This window comes from Vicugna pacos, chromosome 10, assembly GCF_048564905.1.
Source record: "Vicugna pacos chromosome 10, VicPac4, whole genome shotgun sequence".
NCBI lineage: Eukaryota > Metazoa > Chordata > Mammalia > Artiodactyla > Camelidae > Vicugna > Vicugna pacos.
This window is the reverse complement of record NC_132996.1, coordinates 63,321,885-63,347,006: the sequence shown is the minus strand read 5'-3', so window position 1 is coordinate 63,347,006 and position 25,122 is coordinate 63,321,885. Positions and strand designations below refer to the sequence as shown.

Sequence of the window (25,122 nt, the reverse complement as noted above, 5' to 3'; positions counted from 1 at the left end):
AACCTGGATGGGCCTTCACTTGCCAGTTGACTGGAATTCTGGCCTGCGAAGGGTTTTGAGCAAGTAAAGAGTGTCATCAAATAGGAACCATGGAAATCAACTCTTGCAGCAGAATGGTGATGGTTTGGCAGCAGGTACTGCCTGGGTGAGAGATGATCAGTGTCTGAATAGGGCAATGGCCGAGGATGGAGAGGAGAGATATTAAGGGGTAGAATCAATAGGACCTGATTGACTGATACGGGCTGAAGCCCAAAGGCCTTCATTTAGGTGGCCACGCTAGCCACTCCCCTTGCTCCAGCTGGTTCCTGAATGTCCTTGCTCTGCCCAGGCCCCATGACTCTGAACGTGCTGTGCCGGCTTCTGCCTGGAAGACCTTCCCATTGTTCCAGAAATCTCGGGTTCCTTTGTCTATCTCCCCAACTAGAGAATGAGCTTCTTGAGGGAAGGCACTGGATCTCTTCTCTCTGAATCCCCGCACCTGGCACGAAGCCTAGAGCGCCAAGTATATCTGTTGAGCAAATCAATCAGTAAAGAAAGATGCAGGGTGAAGGGGAAGGAAGGAAGTGAAGAGGGAAGGAATGAAGATGTCGGGCACGCCGTCAGATCTTATTATAATCACTCCTCTCTCTGATGTTACACAGCAATCCTCATCGGAGGGCAGCCTGAGAGTGATCTGAATAGCACTGGCCTCTGCGAGCTGCTGGAACTAGAACCGAATAAAACAGGAATGGTTCAAAGACCATCCTATTATTCCATCCCAATGGTTTCAGCAAGATGGTCACAGCACCAGAGGGAGTGCCTTCCGCAGATGTGGCTGTGGCTGTGGTGTGGGCCGGTATGGGCTGGGGGCATTGAGTTCCGAGAGAGAGAGAGAGAGAGAGAGAGAGAGAGAGAGAGAGAGAGAGAGAGAGAGAGAGAGAGAGAGAGAGAGAGAGAGAGAGAGAGAGAGAGAGAGAGAGAGAGAATATGATACTGTGGATAGAGCCCTGACGACCTGTCCGGGTCCAGGATCCAGAGCTCCAGTCCTGGATGCAAAGACAGCCTCGGAGCTGGGCCTTTGTGCCGGCTCCTGCAGATTTACATTCTGAAAATCTCCCTCTCTTTGCTTTGACTTTTTGTTTCTCCTTTGCTACTTCCACACTCACTGATCCCCCCAGGTCCTCAGGAGACCAAAATGTAAGCCAGAGCAGGAGATAGGGCTTGAATTAATTTCAGCGTCTTTGTGTCTTGCAGTAAAATAGAAAATCTTACATCTTAAGTCCCGCTTGTCCTGGGCTGCTACATTTCCTCCCCCACACCCCCCCATTAGTCAATTTTTTAAGAAAAGACTTGTTTTCTCTAACGTCCCATTAGCCAATGTGAAGTCTGCGAGTGTCAAGAGCACACACAGAATGACCTTGGGCAGGTTCCCCTCCCAAGGCTGCTTCTCTGGCTCTATTTACATTACTTGGACACTGGAGAACCCAGGCAGTCTGGCCACTGCCCATCATACCCACAGGGACTTCATAAACCCATCTCATATTTCTTTTGTGACAATTAATGAAATTAGGAAACTACAGGCCTCATTTCACAGGCGGGGCAGTCGAGGGCTTGCTTTGGGCTGTGTAACTAGTGAGTGCCTGGGTACACGACCAGGGGCGCCCCTACCCTGGGGGGCCCATCTCTTGGGTGGCTAGGCTTTATTTGTCGTGTTTTGGTAGAGATCTGGAAAATACTCCCTGGTTCTGGCTTTCCACTGTCTTAATCTCTTATTTCTCCCTCATTAAAAAGAATGGTGGGCTTGGAATAGCTTGAGTCCCTGGGCCCCAAGGGGAATCCAGGAGGCTGGGCGTGGGGGTCTACAGACTGCACTGAACATACAGGAAACCCTCCCCCAAATTCAGCTTTCTATGGAAGCCACATGCTCACGGCTCTGGGCCGGAATGATAGCGGCGCAGCTGGTTCAGCCGGCTAGCTCATGCTGATCACAAGCTCCAATGGGCAATTATATATGTCTTTGATTAATAAAAAATGTAGCAATGAATGAATACTTAATCAACGAAGTCTGGCGGGTAGACTCTTTCAGAACCTGGGCTGGGGGTGAGGCAGAGAGTAATCAAAGGGGTCCGCGGTGGGGAAAAGGCAGGGCACCGCTCCAGGGGGTGGTAAGCTGGAAAGCTGCTGTCGAATGGGAAAAAAAAAAAAAAACCCAACCAACCAACCAACCAAAAATCCCATACAACCTGAAAGTTGCAAGTTATGTTTCACTCGGGGACCTTACCGAGGCTATAGCCTGGGAGACTGCCTCTAGTTCTGAGGAACTGTTCCAAGTGGTAAAGGAGGAGCTGAGATATCTAGGAGTTTCTGCTGAAAAAAAAAATATTTTACAAGAAAAGATTACTGCTAATCACAAAAACAGACATCTCAAGTTCATGATTTTAGCATTTTTTTTTAAGTGTGACAAGAAGCAAGAATCTGGGCTCACTGAAGTCGGATGGATATGCATCTGAACCACCAGCATCCTGTTTTGCTCCCTTCAGAACTCCCTTCAGGGCCCGGAGGCTGATCAGCGGCAGGTCCCGGATTGGCAGGCAACAGTCTTTGTTTACTGAAATGGCAGGCGACATTTTTGGTCTGCACTGTCGACCTCTGGTTCTTGGTTGTCTGATTCTGTGTTGGGATTTGCTGGCAGCACTGGGAGCTTGAGATCTGGAGAGAGGTTTGAGCTGGCGGACAAATGGGGAAAAAATGTGCTCTGTGTTTACCCACGTGGTCAAGGTAGAGCACAAGGAATAGTGTGTGCGTGTGCGTGTGTGTGCACGCGCGCGCGTGCGTGCGTGTCCGTCTGCCTGCAGGTAAGCTATCCGCGTGTGTGCTGTGAATTTCTGATTCTTTTCCGTGGGGCTGCCTGTGCGTGGAACAGAATTCAAACTATCTTGATCTGGGGAGGAAGGAGGGGCAAAGGAGCGGGGAGGCTGAAGGAGGATCAAGAGAGGAAAACAGATGCCCCTGGGGTTCCCGAGAGTGAAAGGAGGGACGATCCCAAGGCGTGGTCAAAAAGTGCGCGAGACCGTGAGCCAGAATGAAGAAGGAAGTGATGGAGAGCGGGAGGTGGTGGACCCTTCCGGGATCGCCGGGGAAGCGCGGCGCGGACTGGGAGGGGCGGCAGGAGGCGCGAATCCAAACCTTGAAAGGCGCCGTGCGGGGAGCGCGGCGAGGAGACCAGCCGGTAGGACTGGGGCACAGGGCTGGGGTCGGGGCCGGGGCCAGGGACGGGGGGGCGGTGGGACCGCGGAGCCGAGGTGAGGGGCGCTAAGACGCAACAGAGCCCCGGGCGCCTCTGCGGGGAGGGCCGCGGACCACGTGCGGGAGGCGGAGCGGGGTGGGGGTGGGGAGCGGCCTGTGGGCCCTTTCCTGGCAGGTGGTGACTGAGCAGGGGCGGCGGGGAGGTGGGTATGGGGCGTGCTGGCCCAGGGTCCCGGAGGATCGCGAGAATCGTGTTGAGGTGGGGATTTGGGGGACATTAACTAGCCCTGCGATGTGACTGACTGGCCCACGTGACCTTGGGGAGTTTACAAAAATCCTCCGCTTTTGTTTCAAGTTGTGAGTAAACTGAAGATAAGAAAGCACTCACTTTCCAGGTTATCTGGAGGCTTTGTGAGGACGTCTGTGAAGTCCCCTACCCCCGTGCCTGGTTCAGAATTGCTGCTGTTACTGTTTTAGTGAACCGTCTCCATAATTCCTGCCTCCCCACCAGTTGCCGGTTGTGGGATGGGGAGTTTTTTATGCCCATTTCTAACAACTGGCCTCTCTCCACCTCACAAAGGACGCTTTGTCCACCTCTACCTTTCCCACAGCCCCCTGTACCAAGCCTCTTCCTTGTTTTACAGGATCCAGAGAATCACCCATTGATGGACTTCGCTCAAGCCTAACACAGCCAGACCCAGAGAGCTACCTGAACAGAAGAGGCTGCCAAAAGGAATTTTCCAAGGGCTCAGACGCCAGGTTTTGCAGCTCCTGTGGTCAGCTCAGGAGGCCGCCGGTGGGATTTGAGGATCCGCTCCACCTCGGACCATGCAGGGCAAGAACCTGCCCCTTCGTGTGGCCACCCTGCTGACCGGGCTGCTGGAATGCCTCGGCTTTGCGGGCGTCCTCTTCGGCTGGGCATCCCTGGTGTTTGTCTTCAAGACAGAACATTACTTTGAGGAGCTGTGTGAATCTCAGGCCAGACTGACGGGCAATGTCACGGAGCAGGCTGGTAAGGGAGTGGGGCCTTCTCTAGGAAGTTGGGTCTGGTTGGCAGGTGGTGGGAAGGGGTAGGAAGGACTCCAGGCCCCTGCCCACCCTGCCAACCTTTCTGTGGTGAGAGGAAGGGAGTGGCAGCCTCCCTGCCTCACCCTTGGTCTAGGAGGTGCCTGGAGAGGGATGTACCAGCTCCCAAGGGGTAATTGAGGGCAGCCATATTTTATCTCGCCTAAGGGAGGACTTTCCACCTGGCAAGATGTCCAGGATGGAGTAGGCTGCCCTCGAGGGGAGCCAGGCTGGGTGCACCCCTGGCAGGAAGGTTGGGGCTGATGGGAGTTCGGCCTGTCCACCCCGCGCTCTTGAGATCTGCCTTTCTCTCCTCCAGACTGCAAGGCCCAGGATGAGCGGTTCTCCCTCATCTTCACCCTGGCATCCTTCATGAACAACTTCATGACATTTCCCACCGGCTACATCTTCGACCGTTTCAAGACCACTGTGGCCCGCCTCATAGCCATGTGAGTCCTGAAAGCCTGGCCTGAGCAGGGCTGGGCAAGACAGAGCTCCGGCAGCAGCTTTGTTTGGAGGGAGACTCAGGCCAGGCAACTGGGCAGCCCTGCCCCAGCAGCTCTGTTAGAAACTGTCCAGGGTGTGGACTTCGTCTAGCCTGCCTACTTCCCACACCCTTGCTTCCCTTTCCTCACCAGCTTCCTCTGTTCCACGTGGATCTGTGGGCTGGATGACGTGTTGAACTGAGCAGGAGTCCCGGTCTGCTTCCTGTGAGGGCTGGCCTGGGGCCAGGGTTATGAAACTAGCAAAATCTAGAATTGCCACTGTGCCTGGGACCCTTGTCCTCATCTCTCACCAAGACTCACACCCAAGTGACTCCGACTGCATTGTCCTGCTTCCTGCCACCCCCCACCCCACTTCCCGTCCATCCACAGAAGCTTAGTTGATAAGGTGTCCGGGGTATCAGGTCCTCTCCGATGAGTCAGGGAAGGTAGGGCACTTGCTCGGGCTCACACAGGGGGCCCCTGCAGCTGGCCAGATTCGGCGATAAGCAGTAGTCTGCTGGGGGCTGATAGGCCAGAGCAAGGCACCTCCCAGGAGGGAGGCACGTGAGAGAGGAGTTATCAGAGGGACTGGAGGGCAGCTGGGTCCGGAGATAGTAAGAGAGCAAAGACTGCTCTTTAGGCCTTTGGTACATAATGACTATCTCAGTCTCTCATGGACCTTGGTTTCCTGTCTCCTTCTCTTCCCTGTCCTTCGTCCTTTGCCGCTTCCCTCTTCTCCAGCCTTTAGTGTGTCAAGAAAAACTCAGTCTTGGGGCAGGTGGGTATAGCTCAGTGGTAAAGCGTGTGCTTAGCATGCACAAGGTCCTGGGTTCAATCTCCAGTACCTCTATTCAAAAAAAAAAAAAAGAAAAAAATCTTTTTAAAGTGGAAAGAAAAACTCAGTCTTCCCTCCTATGTTTCTCCTTTATTCACATGCAGAGCATTTCACTTCTGACACTTCTGGTTGCCAAATGTGTGGGAGTCTTTCCCACCCCAAGTGATAATTCTGCGACACCAGCCGGGTGTCTTACAGTTTAACTCAATTTGACCCCCTCTGCCTGGAGACAGCAGGTAGAGGCATCAGGTAGGGGCAAGTATCCGCTCCCACAGGTTAAGCGCTCAGTCCCACCAGACTGCCCCCCACTTCAGATGCCAACGGCAAGTGGTGAGGCCCCCGCTTACCCAGAACGTCTCTCTGACTCGGCTACAGTTCCGAGATTCCTGTGACCTCCTCCCCCTTGGATTCAGTTATTTGCTAAAGGGCTCACAGAACTCAGGGAGACACTTATGTTCACCAGTTTATTAAAGGCTATGATAAAGGACACAGACGAGCAGCCAGGTGAGGAGTCCATGGGGCTGGGGCAGGGAGGGTCGCGAGCCCTGGACCTTCTGTCCCCGTGGAGTCAGGATGCAGCTCCCTCCTGGTACGTGGCTGTGTTTACCAGCCTGGGAGCCCTCCAGACTCCATACTGTTGGGATTTTTATGGCGGCTTCCTCATGTAGGCATGATCAGCTGCTGACTCCATTTCCAGCTCCTGTCCCCTCTCTGGAGACGTGGGGGTTGGTGGGGAAGATGGGGATGAAAATTCCAAGCATCTAATTACGGCTCATCTTTCCGGTGAGCAGCCGCATCCGGAGTCTCCTCATTGGAACAAAAGATGCTCTTACTGCTCTTATTACATAGGAATTTACAAAGGTTTGAGCAGCCCTGTGTCAGGGACTGGGGACAAGGACTAAATATATATTTATTATCATAAATCAGAATATCACACTTAAGCACTACTTGTATTACCCCATGGCTCACAAGACCGCCAGACTTTTAAGAGATCCCCATAATCTTGGGATCGTGGTCCTGAAATTATTAACATTCTAGAACTTGAAGCTTGGGTTCTAGATCAGTCCAGTGATTTCTTTTTATAGAAAAGACTGCTGAGACCCAGAGAAGAGCAGTGCCTTGCCTCAGGTCACACAGCGTCGAGGAATTAGACCTCAAGGTTATGATCTGTAGACCAGGCGCTGACCCTTTTCTTCAAGGAATTGGCCAGTTGGGACCCTCAGGTTGGTGGGCCTTGGCTCCACGCACTCTGCGCCTTCAGGTTTCACTTGTCTTGACAACATTCTCCACCTCCCGTTCTGTGTTTCAGATTTCTCTACACCAGCGCCACGCTCACCATAGCCTTCACCTCCGCAGGTGAGTGCTCTCGGGAGGGACACAAGCTCAGGGGTGCCTGGTGGATGGGGCAGGTGCAGAAGGTGGTGGGCGGGACACAGCAACCCCTACAGTTATTCAGAATCCACAGACTTTGAGCTGGAAGGAATCCTTGAGAGTAACTGCTAGCCTGTGAAGACAGTGGAGTCCAGTGAGAAATGCAAAAAATAAGGACAAAGGAGGGATTGCTTCAGAGAGAGGAATTTATTCTAAAGGTTACACCCTTCCTCTTGTACATATTAAACTGTCCTCTCTCTTTTTTTTAAACAAAAAGGTAATGTGAAATGGCAGTTGTTTTTGAAAATATCCTGGCTTAGCAGGACAAAAAAAGTGGTAACTCTATTGTAGTCAAAAGTTGTCAAGTTTTACTGATCTATGGATGTACGCCACTCCAAAACCTGGCGGTTCCAAACTGGTTCTTCCCCACTTTCCCTCATCGCGTAGAGGAGGAAACCAGGGTCGGAGAGAGACCCCCCTTCAAAGACTGGCCAAAGGCCACAGGGCAAATTAGTAGGAGGTGGGCCTGGGACCCCTGGCTGTGCTTTTTGCTGGCATCTCGGTTAAAGAGGCCAAGAGATGCCTTGCAGTGTTCCTCCCCAGTGTCAGATCATGCGGCTCAATGTTGGGGTTAGGAAATAAAAGTCCAGAACACTCCTGTGCGTAGTCCTGTGCTGAAGCTGCTTCTGCGTTTGTGCTCAGTGAACACAGGCTGACTGAGGGCCTGCGTCCGAGCAGATCTCACTGGGGAGCCTACACCTCAAGTCAGTTATTTAAAACCACTCTCCCCATGACACCATCCTCTTACCTAAAAGCCGAAACATGATTTTTCAAGTGGCTGAATGTGGAGGTGGTGGCTGGGCGTGTTTGACTCATGCTTGTGAATCATTGGAGGAACAATTTTCCCCCCCGTCTGAACAGAGGGCTTTTTGGCTTTGGCAAAAGGTGTTGAGACCACAGAGATCCTCTCGTGAAAGGAATCTCAACAATCCTTCCATGGGTTCGGAGAGAGTGAACACTAGAGTGAGCAAGATTACAGTGCTTCTCAGGGCTTGGATCAGTCGTTCCTAGAACAAGAGTTACTTCGGAGACTCTTATTAGGAAGCTCACACGCGCTGCGTGAACAGACGCTGAATCACCTGGTGGGAAAGCTACTCCCTTTTTATTTCTCTTTTCCTCGGACTCCACGCATGAACGCCTTGACGTGGGGCTGGTATGATTTGACACAATGGCAAGAGCAGGTTTCAGGCTTTGGATACGCTGAGGGCAACTGCGTGCAGTTACCACTTAATAACACCTTTGCCTTTTCATTGTGTTTATTTTTACAGTTACTTCTTATTCACAGCAAGCAACACAAGTGGCTTTTCATTTATACTAGTGATATGAAGTTTCCTTTAAAAATTATAGATTGCAATGGGATAAAAGTGAGTTAAAGAAAACCATTTTGGCAAATATAGTAAGACAGGCATGGGGTTATGGCTCAAATTACAAAGGTGGGCAGAAGGCTGTGGTTTGGAAAAGACTTGTTTGTGAAGGGCTTCCCGCCCTGGACACTTAAGTTGTTTTTAGTTGTTCAGCTCTTACTCAACACTTTCTAGACCTGTTGGAGTGATTTTTTTTTTTTTTTTGCATGTTGGTCTCTTCAAGGGCAGGAAGCATTCTTTATCCATCCTGCAGTTCCAATGCCAAGCATGATGCCTGGCAGAAAGGAAAATGCTCAAACTTGAATTTGTTCATTCAAGGAGAGACAGTCCACGGCTGTTTTCTCACTCAGATCTCACAGCACCCCATGAGGCAGGAAGAGCGGGGACTGTTCCCATTTATCAGATGAGATGACTGAGTCACAGATTCGGAATCCAGCCCAATGCAATGAATTAGGCTGAATCCAGGCTTCTCTCCCCCACAGTGTCAGGGATGAATAGAGGACTGCTGGTGGTCTAGTGAGTGAAGAGGGCAGAGGCATCACGTAGAGTCCTGCCTCTCTAGACATCCAGCCTGCCACAGACCAGGGATCATCTTTGATGGAGGAGAAGGTGGCTCGGGAGACCTCTGTAGGTTCCCTCTGCAGCGATGTGTGGGAGCCTTGACCAGTATCTTAAGATGAAGGATGCTGGAAGGCTGCCTGGAATTGGGGCCCTGATCCCAGGATTGTTGGGAATTCAGAGTAGCTGGGGGCCTGAGTTCGGGGCTTCATATGTGGGTGGCCCTGTGGCATCACCCCACCTCTTTGATTTTTCCAGACTCAGCCCTGCTGCTCTTCCTGGCCATGCCCATGCTCACTGTGGGAGGAATCCTGTTTCTGATCACCAACCTACAGGTGCGAGCCTGCCCTAATCATAGGCACCCAGCAGGAGGTTGGGGTCAGGGGAGGGAGGGAGAAGCACTTTTCTGCCCTGGCTGCCTCTGATGGGGAGGGTGGTAGCCCCTGGGGTGGAGGGTGGGTCTAGCGTGTGCTGGGTGCGCAGGAAATACTCATTTCACGAATAAATAAGTGATTCAGGCTGGTCGTGTTCTCCAGATCGGGAACCTATTTGGCAAACACCGTTCTACCATCATCACCCTCTACAATGGAGCCTTCGACTCTTCCTCGGCCGTCTTTCTTATCATTAAGGTAAAAAATAGCCATTGCCAACATGTATTGAACACTTATATGTGTATTTCAGACACTTGTGAACTTTGCACAATTTCTCTCCACCAGCCCTCCTGCAGCTAGTAAACGTGACACTTCAATTTGAACGCAGGCCTGTCTGGTCCTAGAGCTTGAACTTGTAGTAATGATAAAGCTCCTTCTTTCCACTTGACTTGGATCTTTGGGCAGAGGCCAAGGGAAGGCATGATTATGCTGTACTTGGGCCGGAGGGTGGAGGCTGGAAGCCTTTGGAATGAGATGTTTGCGTCTGTGAGCTTCTGGTTTGGACAAGGAGGTGAGAGGTGGCTGGTGGGGACAGTAGGGGCAGACACAGAGGCCTCTCCAGCTCTCCAGAAGGCTGATGTTGGGATTGGGGCATCAGCTGTTGGCAGTGCTATTCATGGTCCACCCAACAGCCACTCCGCCTTCGTAGCTAACAGTTTTATCTAGGCAGTGATGTGCTCTGCCCAGGGGGTGAATCCTGATTGTTGGGTAGAGGTGGCCATATTATGCAGTCCTTGTTAATGAGATGAAGTGATGTATACTAGAAGACTTTACAGGACATTTCCTCTCCCTGATGGAAGGTAAGATCAGAGCAAAAAGAAAGCCTTCTTTCTTGGCTCCTCTTCGCACCCTTCCTCTTTTTTTTTTTTTTTTTAAGATTTTTTTATTGAGTTATAGTCATTTTATGCACCCTCCCTCTTTGAATGTTGTGGTGAGAGGATGTGATACTGGAGTTGTGGCAGCCATACTGTGATTATGAGGCAACAAGTTGGAGGTCAAAAGTCAGCACACAAAGGATGACTGAGCAAAAGGAATGGAGGATTGTGGGTCCTCGACGCCCCAAGCTGCCCAGCCTGGGACTTCCCTCTGGACTTGGTGTTAGGCTAGAAGCAGCTGACACAGCCTGTGAGCCTAGGGGAAGAGAAGAGGATCTCGGGGAATCACTACCCAGACACGAGACTTGCTAGGTTCTGTGAGCACCTTGGCTTGGAGGGTCACCCAGAGATTAAGCCCCTGGGGCACTTTCTCAAGCCTTTGTGCCCCGACACCAGAGCCACTTTCCAGGTTCTCCCTCCTCCTGGATGCACCTTCCTTTATCTCTTCCCTCCTTAGAGTTGAAAGGAGAGTGAGAGAGTGCCAGAGCAAGAGCCAGAGTTCTTAGTTTAATCTGACCTTGCTGCTGCACACTCTGACCTTGAGCAGTTCATTGTGCATCTCTGGGCGTTGCTTTGACCCTCTGTAAAATGAGGAGGTTGGGCTAGAGCAATGGTTTGCAAACTCGGTACTGAGGAACACTGAGGGGTTCTCTTTGACATTATGTCACCAGGGAGGATAAGGGGGAGGGTAACTGGGCCACTCCCCCAGATGTGGTTTTTTAGGGGGGGGTTAGTTAAGTTTATTTTATTATTATTATTTTAATGGAGGTACTGGGGATTGAACCCAGGACCTTGTGCATACTAAGCTAAGCATGTGCTCTACCGCTGAGCTATACCCCCGCCCCAGCTGGCCCTGAATGTGTTTCATGAGTTGAATTTCTGTGTAACATTTTGTTTGAGCAAGAGGACTTTGCTGCTATTGGCGGGGGTGGGGGCGGGGGGGCGGGCTGGGCGGGGAGCACTTTGCTTGCAGATCTCTGAGAAGCCACACAGGGAGGCTCTACAAGGCTGAAGGTGAGGTGCTGCTGGTTGAGCCTTGGGGTGAGGTTGAGGCTGCGTGTCCCTAATCAGCCTCCAGGGTAAAGGGCAAGAGCCTGTCTCAAGGCTGGTTCTTAGAAACTGAGGTTCTAGCCTCTGATTCTCACACTGATTTTTTGTGTGATAAAATATGCGTAACAAAGTTTGCCGTCTTAACCATTTTTAAGTGTCTAGCTCGATGGCATTACATTCATTCATACTGTTGTGCAGCCCTCAGCCCCATCCATCTCCAGAGCTCTTCTCAACCCTATAAAACTGAAACGCTGCACCCGTTAAACAATAACGCCGCATTCCCCCTGCCCCCGCCAGCCCCTGGCAGCCACCGTTCCACTTTCTGCTTTTGTGAATTTGACTATTGCAGGTGCCTCGTGTAAGTGGAATCATAGAGTATTTGTCCTTCTGTGACTGGGTTGTTTTCCTTAGCGACCTTTACTCAAGGTCCATTGATGTTGTATGGTTGTTAGGTTTTTAAGACTCCCTTTTTAAGGCTGAGTGCTGTTCCCTTGTATGTCTCTGCCATGTTTCATTTCTTCGTTCATCCGTGGTGGACGCTTGGTTTGCGTCCACCTTATAGATGTCGTGAATGATGCTGCTGTGACCGTGGGTGTCACCCTGACCTTTCCCCTTCTTTCTCTGCAGCTCCTTTATGAACAAGGCATCAGCCTCAAGGCCTCCTTCATCTTCATCTCTGTCTGCAGTGCCTGGCATGTTGGGCGTACTTTCCTCCTGATGCCCCGGGGGCACGTCCCCTACCCACTGCCTCCCAACTACAGCTATGGGTAAGGACCACAAGCTGGTGATGGTGTGGCCAGAGCCCCTCATCTGACCTGGTGTCAGCAGCAGGGGGTGGGACAGATGTGGTTATCGAGGGCAGAGGAAAGCCGTCCCAGGAGGGGAGGACTAGATCAGGGGTGTATCAGTTTGCCATTGCTGTCTAACAAGCTACCCCAAAGCTCAGTGGCCTGAAACATCCAAGCATTTATTATTTTCACAAGTCTGGGTAGCTGGCTAATTCTACTGATTGGGGACATGCTTGGATGATCTTGACAGGGCTTCTCATGGCTCTGATCATCTGGTGGGCTCACTGAGAGCTGGCTGGCAGGATGGCCTCACTCACATGGGGTTTGTCCGGTCGTCATCTGGAGTGGCAAGAACATCTGGGTCACATGGCTCTTATCCTCCAGCAGGCTAGCCTGGGCTTCTCCACATGGTGGTTTCAGGCTTCCAAGAGACTGCAGAAATGCACAGGGTTTCTTCAGGTTTAGGGTTGGAATGGGCATAGCATCAGTTCTGCTGGGTTCTCTCGGCCGAAGCAGACTAGGGAACTAGTCAGAGCTGCAAAGTTCCATCACGAAGGGTGGAGACCAGAGGAGGTGGAGAAATGAGACCATTTTTGCAGTGAGTCATCACACGCAGTAGAGGGAGGGCATTTGTCGGCTGCTAATGATTTGCCAGCCCCATGTGTCCTCTGATTTCATGTCCCTGGAATCCTCGGATCAATATCCTTAGCTCCATATTCCAAATGAGAAAACTGAGGCTCAGAAGAATCAAGTCTGAGCTGCGTTGCCCCAGCCAGGGAGGCGCAAGGCTGGGATTTGAACCCGAGTCTGCCCTGCTTTTCCCTTGAGTGGTTCCCAAACTCTGCTGTGTTTTAGAATGGCTAGGATTATGTGGAGATATTTAAAAGAAAAAAAATGGAACCTGGCTTCCATGCCCGGACATTCTGACTTAACTGGTCTGGGCTGCGATTTGGGCATTGGGATTGTGAGAAGGTGACTCCGATGTCCCGTGACACGTGGGATCCCCTGCACGCTTTCCCCTGAGCCTGAATCTCAGTCTCTGCTCATAGACCTTGGGGTGGGCTGGCGGGGCTTCTGCTTCCACAGCCTGTGCTCTGAGGATGGCCCCAGAGAGGCAGAGGAGAGTAACACCGAGTCCCGAAAGCTGGAGCTGAAGTCGAAAGAGTTCGTTTCACCAAAGGAAGGTAAGCCCTGGTGGTTAACCCCTTGCGCCTTCCTGACCTGGCCTTTCCCCACAGCTGACCGGGTTCCTCACCTCCAGAGCTTTTCCGGGGACTCAGAGTCAGGAAAGGTCCGTAGAGAAAGGACCTGTAGGGTCTTCTCAACCTTCTCAGTTTATCAGGGATCCGGAGAGGGACAAAATTGTTGTCTCATCTCTCTCTGTCCCCACTCTCTCTCTCTCTTATCTCATCATCCCTTCCCCGCCCTGACGTCAGTCTGCTGTCATTTGTCTCCCGTCCTCCCACTTCTCAGTCCTAACTCTGCCTTACTTGTTCCCTTGTCTGCAGGTCCCCTGCGTCTGCTCTTTCTCACTGTCCCGTCTCCATCGCTGCCTCCTTTCTCTCCTCTCTCTGTTTTGGGTCTTTGGTGACAGACATCACAAACTGCGGCTGGATCAGGTAGTGACAAGAACAGGATTCTGGGAAGCTCACAAGAATCAAGGGAAAGATGAACTTGCCAGGCTCCAGGAAGAGTAGGGCCAGGATCCCTCTGGGCATCCCATCTAAAATCACAGCCAGTCTGCCTCTAGGAGGACGGTCAAACTGGTCAACCTTGAGTGAGGCGCAAGACACTGAACTCCCAGTCCCGTCTGGACCCTGAAGAATAGGGCAGGGAAGATTTGCAGAACAGACTCAGGATCCTGGTCCCGAAAGAAAAGAAAGGGATATGGATGGAGCAGCTGAAAGAATAGCGGCCCCTTCACCAGCCTTCATCTCATCTCTAACTTCCTTCTCTCTCCTTGTCTGTCTTTTCACTGTCCTTCCTGAGGCAGATCTAAAAAGTGCTAGGTGCAAGAAACTTGTCATTGAATCCAAGCTGTGAAAGATCAGATTTCAGGGGACAGAGAACACGGGGAGGGGCATGCAAGGTGGGAGGGCCTGGATGACGGAGGCAGAGGTGGGATGTGCCGGTTAGAGAGCACGCAGGTGCGCTTGGCCTTCAGGCTGTCGTATTACGACCCCTACAGGCTTGCATGTCTTCTCACGTCCCCCCACGTTCCCCAGCTTTTAAAAAAAAAGTTTCACTTATTTATTCATAAAATGGAGGTACTGGGGATTGAACCCAGGACCCCGTGCATGCTAAGCATGCACTCAACCATTGAGCTGTACCCTTCTCCCTCCCCTCAGCTTTAATGTAGTTCGTGCTCACAACCTCCTCTCCCCATCAGAGATTCCAGGACCAGGGAAGCAGCGGGAACCCCACTCTTTCTGGAGCTACGTTTTCTCTTGGCGCTTTGCCTGGCACCTGGTGTGGCTGTCCGTGATACAGCTGTGGCACTACCTCTTCATTGGCACCCTCAACTCTCTGCTGACCAACTTGGCCAGCGGGGACAGGGTACTCGGTATGTGGTGGGGCCGGGAGGCAGCCCGTCTTTGCATCACAGCTGGGGACTTGGGACCTCCTGTGGCCGGGTGCTAAGCCTGGGAGGGCTGTGTGCTCCAGAGGAAGGTCTGAGCAGGGCGATGGGGAGGAGGGTCAGGCAGGGCAGGGGCGGAATGGGAGAGTCCTCTCCCATAAGGCAGCCCTGGACCACTCTTACCACCCCATCCCTCTCTTCCTCTGCAGTCAGCACCTACACGAATGCCTTTGCCATCACTCAGTTCTTTGGAGTGCTGTGTGCCCCCTGGAATGGTCTGCTCATGGACCGGCTAAAACAGAAGTACCAGGAGGAAGCAAGAACGACTGGTGAGACCTGGGCTCCAGAGGATCAGGGAACCAAGAAGGGAGAGAGCTTTGTTTGCCTCCATGTCCATCTTCTCTCTTTTCTTCTTAATCCTTTTCTACTTGCATTTGTTCATCCATTCATCCATCCATCATCCATCCATCCATCCATCCGTCCAACCACTACTCACTGAATGCCAATTATGTGCCAACCATAGTTCCAGATTCAATAATGGACAAGACAGGTATGCCTTCATTCTCAAGCTGTTGTCGGTCTAGAGAGTGGAGCAGCACAAGTAGTCAGGCATTACAGTCCAAGAAATCAACCCACAGGGAGCTGTGGAAGCACAGAGAAGGGCATATAACCTGTTCTGGGTGAAGATGGAGTAGGTGTCAGGGAAGGCTGCCTGGAGGAAGTGGCATCTCAGCTGAGACCTGAAGGGTGAATAAGAAGTGAGCAGATGAAAAGGGGGGCCCTGGGAGAATGGCCTAGGTAGGAATACAGTAGAGTCAAGGTGGGGAAGGGGAGGGTGAAACACGAAGGAATCTGAGGAATCCCAGAAAGGGATTTGGGCTGGCCAGGGCACAGAGGCATGGTAGGGAGGGGTCCGTAGAGACAGACTTAAGAAGGGGCAGGCAGTGCCCCGCCAAGGAGGTAGTCATGGTCCCTGGACAAGAATGGAGGAACAGGGGGGTGCAGAGGTATTTGAACCTGCAAGGCTTGGGGTGGGGAAGGATAAAAGAGAGTAACGTTTCTCCTGACCCCCATCATTTCATCTCTACCCCTCCCCACTCCCCTGAGCTGCTTTTCCGACCCCTGCTGGAGTATTTTAAAACAAATCCCTGACATCATATCATTTCATCTGTAAATACGTCAGTTTGTAGCTCCAACAAATAAGACCTCTTTTATTTAAACATCACCATAATATCATTATCACACCTAAAACAAGCCCAATAATTTCTTACTGTCATCTGATAACGTAGTCCTGATCAAATTCCCCTCAATGTCTCAACTATGCCTTTTTATGGTTGGTTTGTTCAAATTGGGATCCATACAGGGTCCAACTGACGTGCCTTTTATATCTTTTTAAGTTGTTTATTTGTGGAAGAAACTGGGTTATTTGTCCTGTCAGATTTCCCACATTTTGGATTTGGCGTCCTTTTCATGTCCTTATTTAAAAATGTCTCTTTGATGGGGTCTTTTCAGGAAACACGCAGATTGGGAGTCTCCGGGAGACTCTAATATGTTTTGGCAGGAATGATTCAGATGTGGAGCTGCGGGCTTCCTGCGAGCTCTCATCAGCAGGCCCCAGTATTGGTTGTCTTGTTCCTATCATGTTAAGATTGATCAGTGGGCTTAGATGTCCGTCTGATCCGCCCACGATAAAGTTTCCCATCAACGGCATGGCTAATGATTTTAACAGCTATCGATAATCAGTGCCTAGACCCATTATTTTATTAGGGTTGCAGAACAGCGATTTTCTATTTCTGTCTTTCCTTTTTCTTCCCATGGCTAGAATTCCTCTAGAAAGAAAAACTTGCCTTTATTAACTATCTTGTTTACCCTGAAATAAGTGCATGGTTTATCCTCTCTGTTTACTAGTTTTGGAAAAATGACTTGGTGCCTTAGCAACTTCCAGGGGTAACTGCTCATAGTACCTCTTTTATTTGTTTATTTTTTGAAGATTATCAAATTATTTGTATTTTTATCTATTTATTTTTACTGAAGTATAGTCAATTACAATGTGTCAATCTCTGGTGTACAGCACAATGTCCCAGTCATGCATATACATACATATATTCATTTTCATATTTTTTTCCATTAAAGGTTATTACAAGCTATTGAACATAGTTCCCTGTGCTATACAAAAGAAACTTTAAAAAGAAATATTTTTATATATAGTGGCCAACATTTGTAAATCTCAAACTCCCAAATTTATCCCCTCCCCACCCCTTTTCCCTGGGAAAGTTTCTCTTTTAAAATCTCATTTTAAACATATTGGATATATTTCAATCCATTTTTTTAAGGTTTTTTTGAGGGGAGGGTGGGGAGGTAATTAGATTTAATTATTTATTGCAATGGAGGTACTAGGGATTGAACTCATTTGTGCTAAGCATGTGCTCTGTCTCTTGGGCTATACCCTCCCGCTCCGTCTATTTCTGTCATGATTCTTCTTGATGCTTGGACCATTGGGAACTTTACCAACTCAGTATCTGTGTCCTTTACAAATAATCCCATTAGTTTTAGAGAGTGTCTTTATTTTCTAGCACAATGAGATGTTCGGGTCCATTTCACTGGGGTTGCCTGGCTCAGACCTGAAACCAGCCATTTCTCCCAATCGTCCTGGGCCCCTTAAAATGAGAAATAGTTTTTAAAGACCGCAATCTGGTTGCTAGGGTTTCTGATTCTCCTGGGTTGTCATTGCTTTGAGGCCTTAGGTAGAGGTAAGGTATACATAATTTTTTTGATGAAAAACGACATCATGAATAACTAATACTGATATTTTAATTCAAATTTTACTTCCTTGATCTTTACATTTGTGTCTCTTTTCCTCTGAAAATCATGGTTCCTAAAATACTGTATACATATACTGTGTTAACTTATATACTATGTATGTGCTTATACTACATACATGTATATAGCATTTTTTAAATATATTTTATGCATAATTACTGTTTTAGCAACATCAGTCCTGTTAGTAACAGGATGATTGCTGCGTGCTTTTACTCCCTCCCTCCTTTCTTTCCTTCCTTTCATTCTCATCCTCTAAGAGCTGGTTGTCAAATTACCGTATTTTAAGAGCCATCAACCTGATATAAAGTTATGTTCATTGGTTTCATCTTGTTTGATTTTTTTTTGCAATTGCTTGCTTGTTTTCTTCCTATTATTTAAATTTAGTTTTATTTTAAAACCATTTATGTATCAAACATGCACATTTTTCCCAAGCCAAAACTGTAAAATGAGATAGAGTCAAAGAAATGTAGTTTCCTTCTCTATTCCCTGTCCTCCGTGCCTTCCCTCTTTCTCTAGGTCGTTTTAAAATTTTTTATTGTTTTTAATTTGTAAATGTTTAAAATTGAAGTGTAGTTGATGTTCAATGTTATGTTAGTTTCTGGTGTACAGCACAGTGATTCAGTCATACGCATACATATATACGTATTCTTTTTCTTTTTAAAAAATTTTGTATTGAAGTGTAGTTGATTTACAATGTTAGTTTCAGGTATACAGTAAAGTGATTCAGTTTTACATACACATATATATATTTTTAATTTTCAGATTCTTTGCCATTATGTTATTACAAGAAATTGAATACAGTTCCCTGTGCTACACTGTAGAACCTTGTTTATCTATTTTACATATTGGAATTTGTAGCTGTGAATTCCAAAGTCCTCACTTTTCCCTCCCCACCCCTGACCCTTTCCCCTCTGGTAGCCACAAGTTTGTTTTCTGCGTCTGTGAGTCTTTTTCTATTTTGTAAATAGGTTCATTTGTATGTGGTTATTTTTATTTTTTCCTTAAAGACAGACTCCTTCTGTCTCTCGTTCCTCTTTCTTAGATACAAGGCAGTGCACACTCTGTCCTGCCGTTTTCTTTCTGTGTAACTCTCTGTCCTGAGTTTGCCCTGCAGCCGGGCCCTCTCCTCATGCCTTTAGCCACTGCCTGGTTCTCTGATCCGTGGCTGCAGCGTACTTGACGCCTCGTTCCCCTGCTGGTGGTGACTTGGATTGTTTCCCATCTTTTGCTCTTACCCATGGTGCTGCCCGGAATATCTGGCTTTGGGTCCAGGGGGGCTCCCTGTCCTGAGACCATTGTGATTATCTGTGAGTAGGTGACGTGATGGTGGCCTGAGATTAGGCTGGAGGGGAGTGGATACGTTGGAATAATATTTAGTAGGTGAAGTATCTGTGTTTGTTGGACTGGAGGTGGGCAAGTGCCGAGAGAGGGCTCAGGATGACCTCCCCGCAGGCCTAAAGGCAGCCTCTCCTCTCCCTTTGTACAGGTTCCTCGGCCTCGGCGGCAGCCCTGCGCTCAGCAGTGCCTTCGCTGGCCCTGACGTCTCTGCTGTGCCTGGGCTTCGCCATCTGTGCCTCAGTCCCCGTCCTCCCCCTCCAGTACGCCACCTTCGCCCTGCAAGTGATCAGCCGCTCCTTCCTCTACGGGGGCAATGCCGCCTTCCTCACCCTCGCGTAAGTGGGCGTGGTGTGCCTTAGGTGACTGGGGCACCCTTGGGGCAAAAGGAGGTGTGCTGGAGGCTAAGAAGTCAGAGTAATGGGGCCAGAGGTGGCACACGGGGTCTGGGAGCCCGTGTAGAGGGGGCGGAGGCGAGTCGGAGGGATAGAGAGAGCCTTCAGGTCCCTGAGCTCCCCTGTCTGCTCCCCTCTGCCCCTGTTATCTACCCAGTGAACTCCTATTCACCCTGCGACGCCCATTTCCGTTTCAGCTCTCCCAGGGAAGAGTAGAAGGAAAGCATCTTTCTTTCTCTGTGCCCTTGGCACTCTGTTCTTGCTCCCTCGGACAGTGCATGCATCATCTGGTGTGTCACGATCTGTTCATGTGTCTTTTCCTTGAGACCTTCTGGGGCACAGCCTGTGTCTGGGTCCCTGCTGTCTTCCCAGGACTGAGCACAGTGCTCTGTGTGCTCTGTGGTTTGAGAGCCTAAGCAGAGGTGAAGGGGGAGGGCTGTGTGCATATGGGTGGGGGAAGGTGGGTTTACAGCAGGGGACTCGGGAGCAAGGGGCTGACCCACGCCCACCAAAGCCAAGCCGCTTCGTGGAGGGCGGGTCCCCAGAGCTCACTGGAGCCTAGTTTGCCTCTCTCCCCAGGTTCCCTTCGGAGCACTTTGGGAAGCTTTTTGGGCTGGTGATGGCCTTGTCGGCCATTGTGTCTCTGCTCCAGTTCCCCATCTTCACCCTCATCAAAGGTCCCCTCCAGAATGACCCATTCTACGTGAGTACTGTTGGGGGTGGGGTGGGGAGTGACTCTGGCCTAGACCAGCAAGGATGTCCAGATTGGGGCAACTCTGTCGGTTCCAGTAGGAGGCTCCCCCAAATCTGGCTGGGGTGGCCTGGGGGTGGTCCCTGCAGGAACATTTTTGCACATGGGCACATCCTTGGTTTTGCTTTTCAAACTGGGGTCAGTGGGAGATGCTGCCTTGCGCTGGAGTTTCCTGAAGCCAAAGGGTGAACCTGGCACAGCATCCCGGAGAGTCTGTGTATTTCAGAGATTTGAGAAGATATTTTTTCTGTATGTGGAAACAAGTAGACATATTCTGGGGGAGAATGCAAAATTCCCACACCATTTCAAGTGAAAAACTTGAAAGATATTTCCTTCTTGTGAGCAGGGCCGACCTTGGCCTTGGTCTTAGGGCTATATTAGCGTTCATTGGTCTCCACAGTTGGTCCAGGGGTGGGGAGATCTGTACCCTCAGCCCTGTGTCCCCACACGAGGAGGGATGCTCGCAGGTCCAGCCTAGGGAGGTGGGCTCGACTTGTCAGCTGTTTGCAGATTGAAGAGACTGAGGCACAAAGATTCGGGTTACGTGACTTCGGAAGTCAGAAGCCCACAGTGAAGGAGCAGAAGTCTTTTGACTTTGCATTCAGTGTTCTGACCACCACACAGCCCTATTGGCCTCATTTTAAAAAGACCAGCAAAGTGTAGGACAGGAGTGTAAATCAGTCATTGGGAAAAAAGTAAATAAATAAAAGGACTGAACTTAAAAATCGAGAATCACTTGATTGTGATATCAGATGATCCTGACTTAAGATTCACAAGATATATGCTCTAGCTGATACCTCTACCAACTTCCCATGTGACCTGAGAAGGTCACTGAATGCTTTCTATGCCTCTATTTTTCCATCTGTGAAATGGGCATATATTTCCTCAGACCCTGCTCCACAGGGCAGATAAAAAATATCTGCAAGTCCCTCCCAGAGGGCACCTTTGGGTCTGAGTGAAAGTAAAAGATAAACCAGGCAGAATCCTGGTCCCTCCATTGGTGGTGTGCGCTGCTCAGTGAACTTGGACTTCGCCCCATGCCTTCCTCTCCCTCCAGGTGAATGTGTTGCTGGTGCTTGTCACTCTTCTGACGCTCGTCCACCCCTTCCTGGTGTACCGGGAGTGCAGGCGGAAGGAAAGCTCCCCCGAGGTCGCCTAGTTTGGAAGCCCCCACTTTTCAGCCCCGAGGATGTGTCATGTTTCTCCACCTTTGAGGACCCGAAGCCCAGAAAGACTTTGTCCACCCAGGCTACTTGTATTAAGTAGCCATTCTTTTTTTTAAAAGCAAAAGAAAAAGGACATATTTAACTGTTCGCCAAGACTCCTTATCAGCAAGTCAAGAAGCGAAGGCATGAGGAAGTTCTCAGTATCAGAGTAGGAAGCATGTGGCCTGGGCAGTTGCAGGGTGATGTGTTGAGGGGGAGGCCTGTCACCTACTTCTCCAGGCCTCCTTGTCCCTGAAGCCCGTGCATGCGTGGGCCCTGTGCTGCTGGATAAATCTCCAGGGGAAGAGAGATGTCACGACCTCAGCCTTACCACCCAGCCTTCAGAAGTGGTACCCGGCGCTCCCTCAGAGGCTCCGCTGTGGTTAGAGGATGGCCGTGCGCCTGGGGAGCAGGGGCAGGCAGGATGGGGCCGGGGGCCCGGGCCCGAGTCCCAGCTCTGCCACTGATGCTGGTGACCTTGCGCTGACCCTTCTCCTTGCTGAGCTTCAGCTTTGCCGTCTGTGAAAGGGGAGGGCTTTGGAGTTGGAGGCTCTTTCTGCAGTTCCTGTTCTAGAAGGTTTTAAGAACAGTGACAAAGAGTCCGGCCACCCGAGGGCCTTGGGAACCAGCTGGCCCGCTTGCCCAAAGGATTTCTGACGAAGCCTTTAGGGGTGTTTCCCTCCTCAAGGAGGGGATGACTTTATTTACTTGGGCGTTATACAAAAATGTCCTCTGGGGAGTAATTGTACAATATATTGATCACATATTAAATAATTTTATTAAAAAAATAAAGCCTTTCTGCGTAAGGCAGCGCTGCTCTGCCTCTCCAGGCTTCGAGGCTGTTGTGTGCCTGCCTGTGTGTTCGTGCTCCCGTCCCAGCCAGGGGGAGTGGACGCAGGGTGGGGGTGGAGGAATCTGGCTGCAGCATCCTGGGGGGTGGGGTGGGAGCCCCAAGACCGGGATCCTGCCACCTGGTCCGGGGATGCGGGCTCTAGAACCCCCAGGAGCCCCTCCCTTTCCCTCCTCTGCCTCTTTCCCTCTGCCCCACCCCCACGGCAATACTCTGCCCCCTCCGCTGGAGGCACTGGATGGAATCAGGAGGTCTGCCGTGCGTCTCAGCTCTGCCTTTCAGCAGCCGGGCAAGTCCCTCGTTATTCTGAATCATACCTTCCTCACCTGCAAAGTGCAGTGAATCATTTCCACCTGTGAGGGCAATTGTGAGCTTTTGAAACAACGTCTACTGCCTGGCACGTGGTGGGAGCACTTGAGCGTGTGATCCTTTGTTTACTCGTGACCAGAAAGGAGCCGGGTAGTGGGGCGGGAGCTGGAAGGACAGAAGGTGAGAGATCAGGTGGCCAAGATGGGAGAATCTCGAACATACCAGGGGTTTTATTCCTCTTGCCCAGGAGAAGGCTGAGGGGGAGGGGCTGGCGGGCAGATTTCATTCAGTCAGTCATGGAATAAATGTTTACTGAGCTGCTGTTGTGCGTCAGGCACTGTTTCAGATGCTGGGAATTCGGAGATGCACCAGGGTCTGAAGCCAGCTCTTCTGTGACCTGCTGAGGGTCATTTCCGGGGCCCTAGACCTGGGTCTGAAGATGGCACCGGAGCGCTAATGGATGGCTCTCTTCTGGTTATCTTTTTTTTCTTTTTTTTTTAGTGGAGGTCCTGGGGATTGAATCCAGGCCCTTGTGCATGCTAACCGTGCCCTCTGCCACTGAGCTGTACCCTCCCTCCTCATCTGGTTATCTCGCTCAAAAACTTACTTTTTAAAAAATTTATTTATTTAATTTTAAAACTTTTTTCTTTTTTAAAAGTAATCTTTTTTATTTTTGTTTTATTTGGGGATGGTGGTAATTAGATTGATTTATTTACTTATTTTAGTGGAGGTATTGGGGATTGAACATGAAAGCTGAACATGCGCTCTTCCACTGCGTTGTAACCGCCAAGGAGTTTCTTTTTAGGATGATACAAATTTCCTTAACCTGATAATGGTGATGGTTGTACAACTGTGAATGCTAGAAACCGTTGAGTCTTACACTTCAAATGGGTGAATTCTGTGGTAGGTGAATTATATCGCAACAAGGGTGTTATTTAAAAAAAAAAAAAAGTGCCCGGATCCCTCAGGAAGTGCAGGGAAGACATATCCAGAGAGATTCAGGGATGGTTTCTGGGGAACATGGGGGAGCGAGAGAAGCAGCTGAATGCTCAGCCCTCATATTTCTGTCCCAAGAGCCTCCCTCCTGTACCCTCTTCCTCAGATGGATCAAATGCTCTTGCAAACGCAGAAGCAAGCAACCCAGGAGTTGCACAAGATTTGATTTCAGTCAGCAATGGGCTCCCAGTGCAACCCTTGCGTCCCCAACCGGCCTCAGCAGAGAGGGACTCAGGCAGACTCACCCTTACTGCCTGCAGGGCGGGGCGAGGCAGAGTCTTCCCTGGGGCAGAGGACAGCACTTGTTCAAAAGACGACCGACAGCGTGAATCAGGAACTTTGTGTGACCATCTCCTTTCATCGGCCCCAATTTACAGATGAGGAAAGTTGAGCTCCGAGTGACAAATTACATCTGGGATTATCCAACTAGTGCACGGTGGAGCTGGTATTTAAATCCAGGTCTGTCTGACTCCTAAGGTCATGTTCCTTCCAGATGTTATTCCTTTTAAAAAAAAATCTTTTTGTTTATTTTTTTTTGGTGGGGGAGGTAATTAGGTTTATTTATTTATTCTTAGAGGAGGGACTGGGGCTTGAACCCAGGACCTCATGAACGCTAAACATGTGCTCTACCACTTGAGCTATACCCTCCCTCCCAGATGTTATTCTTTATGTAAGAATGTCTTTCTTATGTAAGAAACAATGTTGGTTGTACAACAGATCAGAAAATAAAGAACGACATGAAAAACATAGATTGCTGTTGATTACAGCACTCAGAAATACCCGAGGTTAACACGTTGGCACGTGTCTTCCAAGGAGTATGTGTGTATGTTGGTGGAAACCATCATATAAGCTTCTCTATGCCGTCAAATAGTTGTGGAAAGCGTGACCAAACAGCTGCTTACAACCCCATTCACACTTTGTGTACCCACCACCCACCCTGGGTCTCCACCCCTTCCCCTAGCCCCGCACACACATTTTAGGGCATTGTGGTCCCACTCCCTTTCTGTCCCCACCTGCTGCCTGCGCAGTGGGGCGTCCCAGATGTCAGTGAACCAGGAGAGGAGCCTAGGGCAGCAGACGGAAAGCGTAAACAATAACAGAGCCAAAAGAGCCACCGTGGAGTTCACAGGGAGTGACATCACATCCATTAATCATCTTCCCTTAATCTGGCCCTGACTGTTCTTCAGCCTGAAGGTGTTGGCTTCCCAGGGGCTGTTGACCCTCTTCCCCAAGTTCAAACCTTGTGGTCCCAGCAGTTATGTCCTGGAGTGCTTTTTTCTGCCACCCCCTGGGGCATAGGTGAGTCCCAAATGCATTGGGTGTGACTTGGGCACAGCAGTGAAGCCATGCTGTTTGGGAAGTTCACTTCCATCCAGGCTCCAAGGCACAGGCTCTGGTCCAAGCTTCAGTCCTTCACAGAGGGGCCATGCCCAGCCACTCCTGGGTCCACTGCAGCCCGCACTGATGCCCAGAGTAGGGCTGACACCCGCAGGGCAGTTAAACCCAGGACCATATTCAAGCCCCTCAGCATTCATTTCCTGAGTTCAGTGTTACCTCCCAGAGACTTAGATTCATGGCACCTCAGTTTCTTCATCTGTAAAATGGGGATAATGATACAAATACATTGTGGAATTGTACGGATTAATAGAACTCATGAACTTGAAGCACTTAGACATATATAAACTGCCTGATGATTGAATCCAGGGCCTTGTGTATGCTAAGCATGTGCTCTACCACTAAGCTATACTCACCCCTACATCACCCTTTGAGGCAGCA

At 50.1% G+C, this 25,122-nt stretch overlaps 1 protein-coding gene and 1 long non-coding RNA gene across 5 annotated transcripts; one reads left to right on the top strand and one right to left on the bottom strand.

Annotated features, from left to right (window-relative positions):
- Nucleotides 1-204: 204 nt before the first annotated feature.
- On the bottom strand, nt 205-3,266 carry LOC116285465 (uncharacterized). 2 transcript variants are annotated; one of them, XR_012076738.1, is made up of 4 exons: nt 3,166-3,266; nt 2,465-2,705; nt 2,261-2,343; nt 205-508 (listed from the first exon to the last, which is right to left on the bottom strand). It is a non-coding gene; the product is annotated as an uncharacterized lncRNA (long non-coding RNA). The 2 variants fall into 2 exon arrangements; XR_004195156.2 differs by lacking the exons at nt 205-508; nt 2,261-2,343 and having other exon boundaries at nt 2,413-2,705.
- On the top strand, nt 2,702-22,028 carry SLC43A3 (solute carrier family 43 member 3). 3 transcript variants are annotated; one of them, XM_031690690.2, is made up of 13 exons: nt 2,702-2,834; nt 3,870-4,237; nt 4,610-4,739; nt 6,920-6,966; nt 9,222-9,298; nt 9,500-9,592; nt 11,947-12,086; nt 13,194-13,291; nt 14,497-14,670; nt 14,895-15,014; nt 18,992-19,178; nt 19,815-19,938; nt 21,044-22,028. In XM_031690690.2, the coding sequence occupies exons 2-13, from the start codon at nt 4,054-4,056 to the stop codon at nt 21,143-21,145; spliced, it is 1,476 nt and encodes a 491-aa protein (XP_031546550.2). In that variant the 5' UTR covers nt 2,702-2,834; nt 3,870-4,053; the 3' UTR covers nt 21,146-22,028. The 3 variants fall into 3 exon arrangements, with proteins under 3 accessions (XP_031546550.2, XP_006214121.2, XP_072826069.1); XM_006214059.4 differs by lacking the exon at nt 2,702-2,834 and adding an exon at nt 2,980-3,208; XM_072969968.1 differs by lacking the exon at nt 2,702-2,834 and adding an exon at nt 3,383-3,428.
- Nucleotides 22,029-25,122: the final 3,094 nt, after the last annotated feature.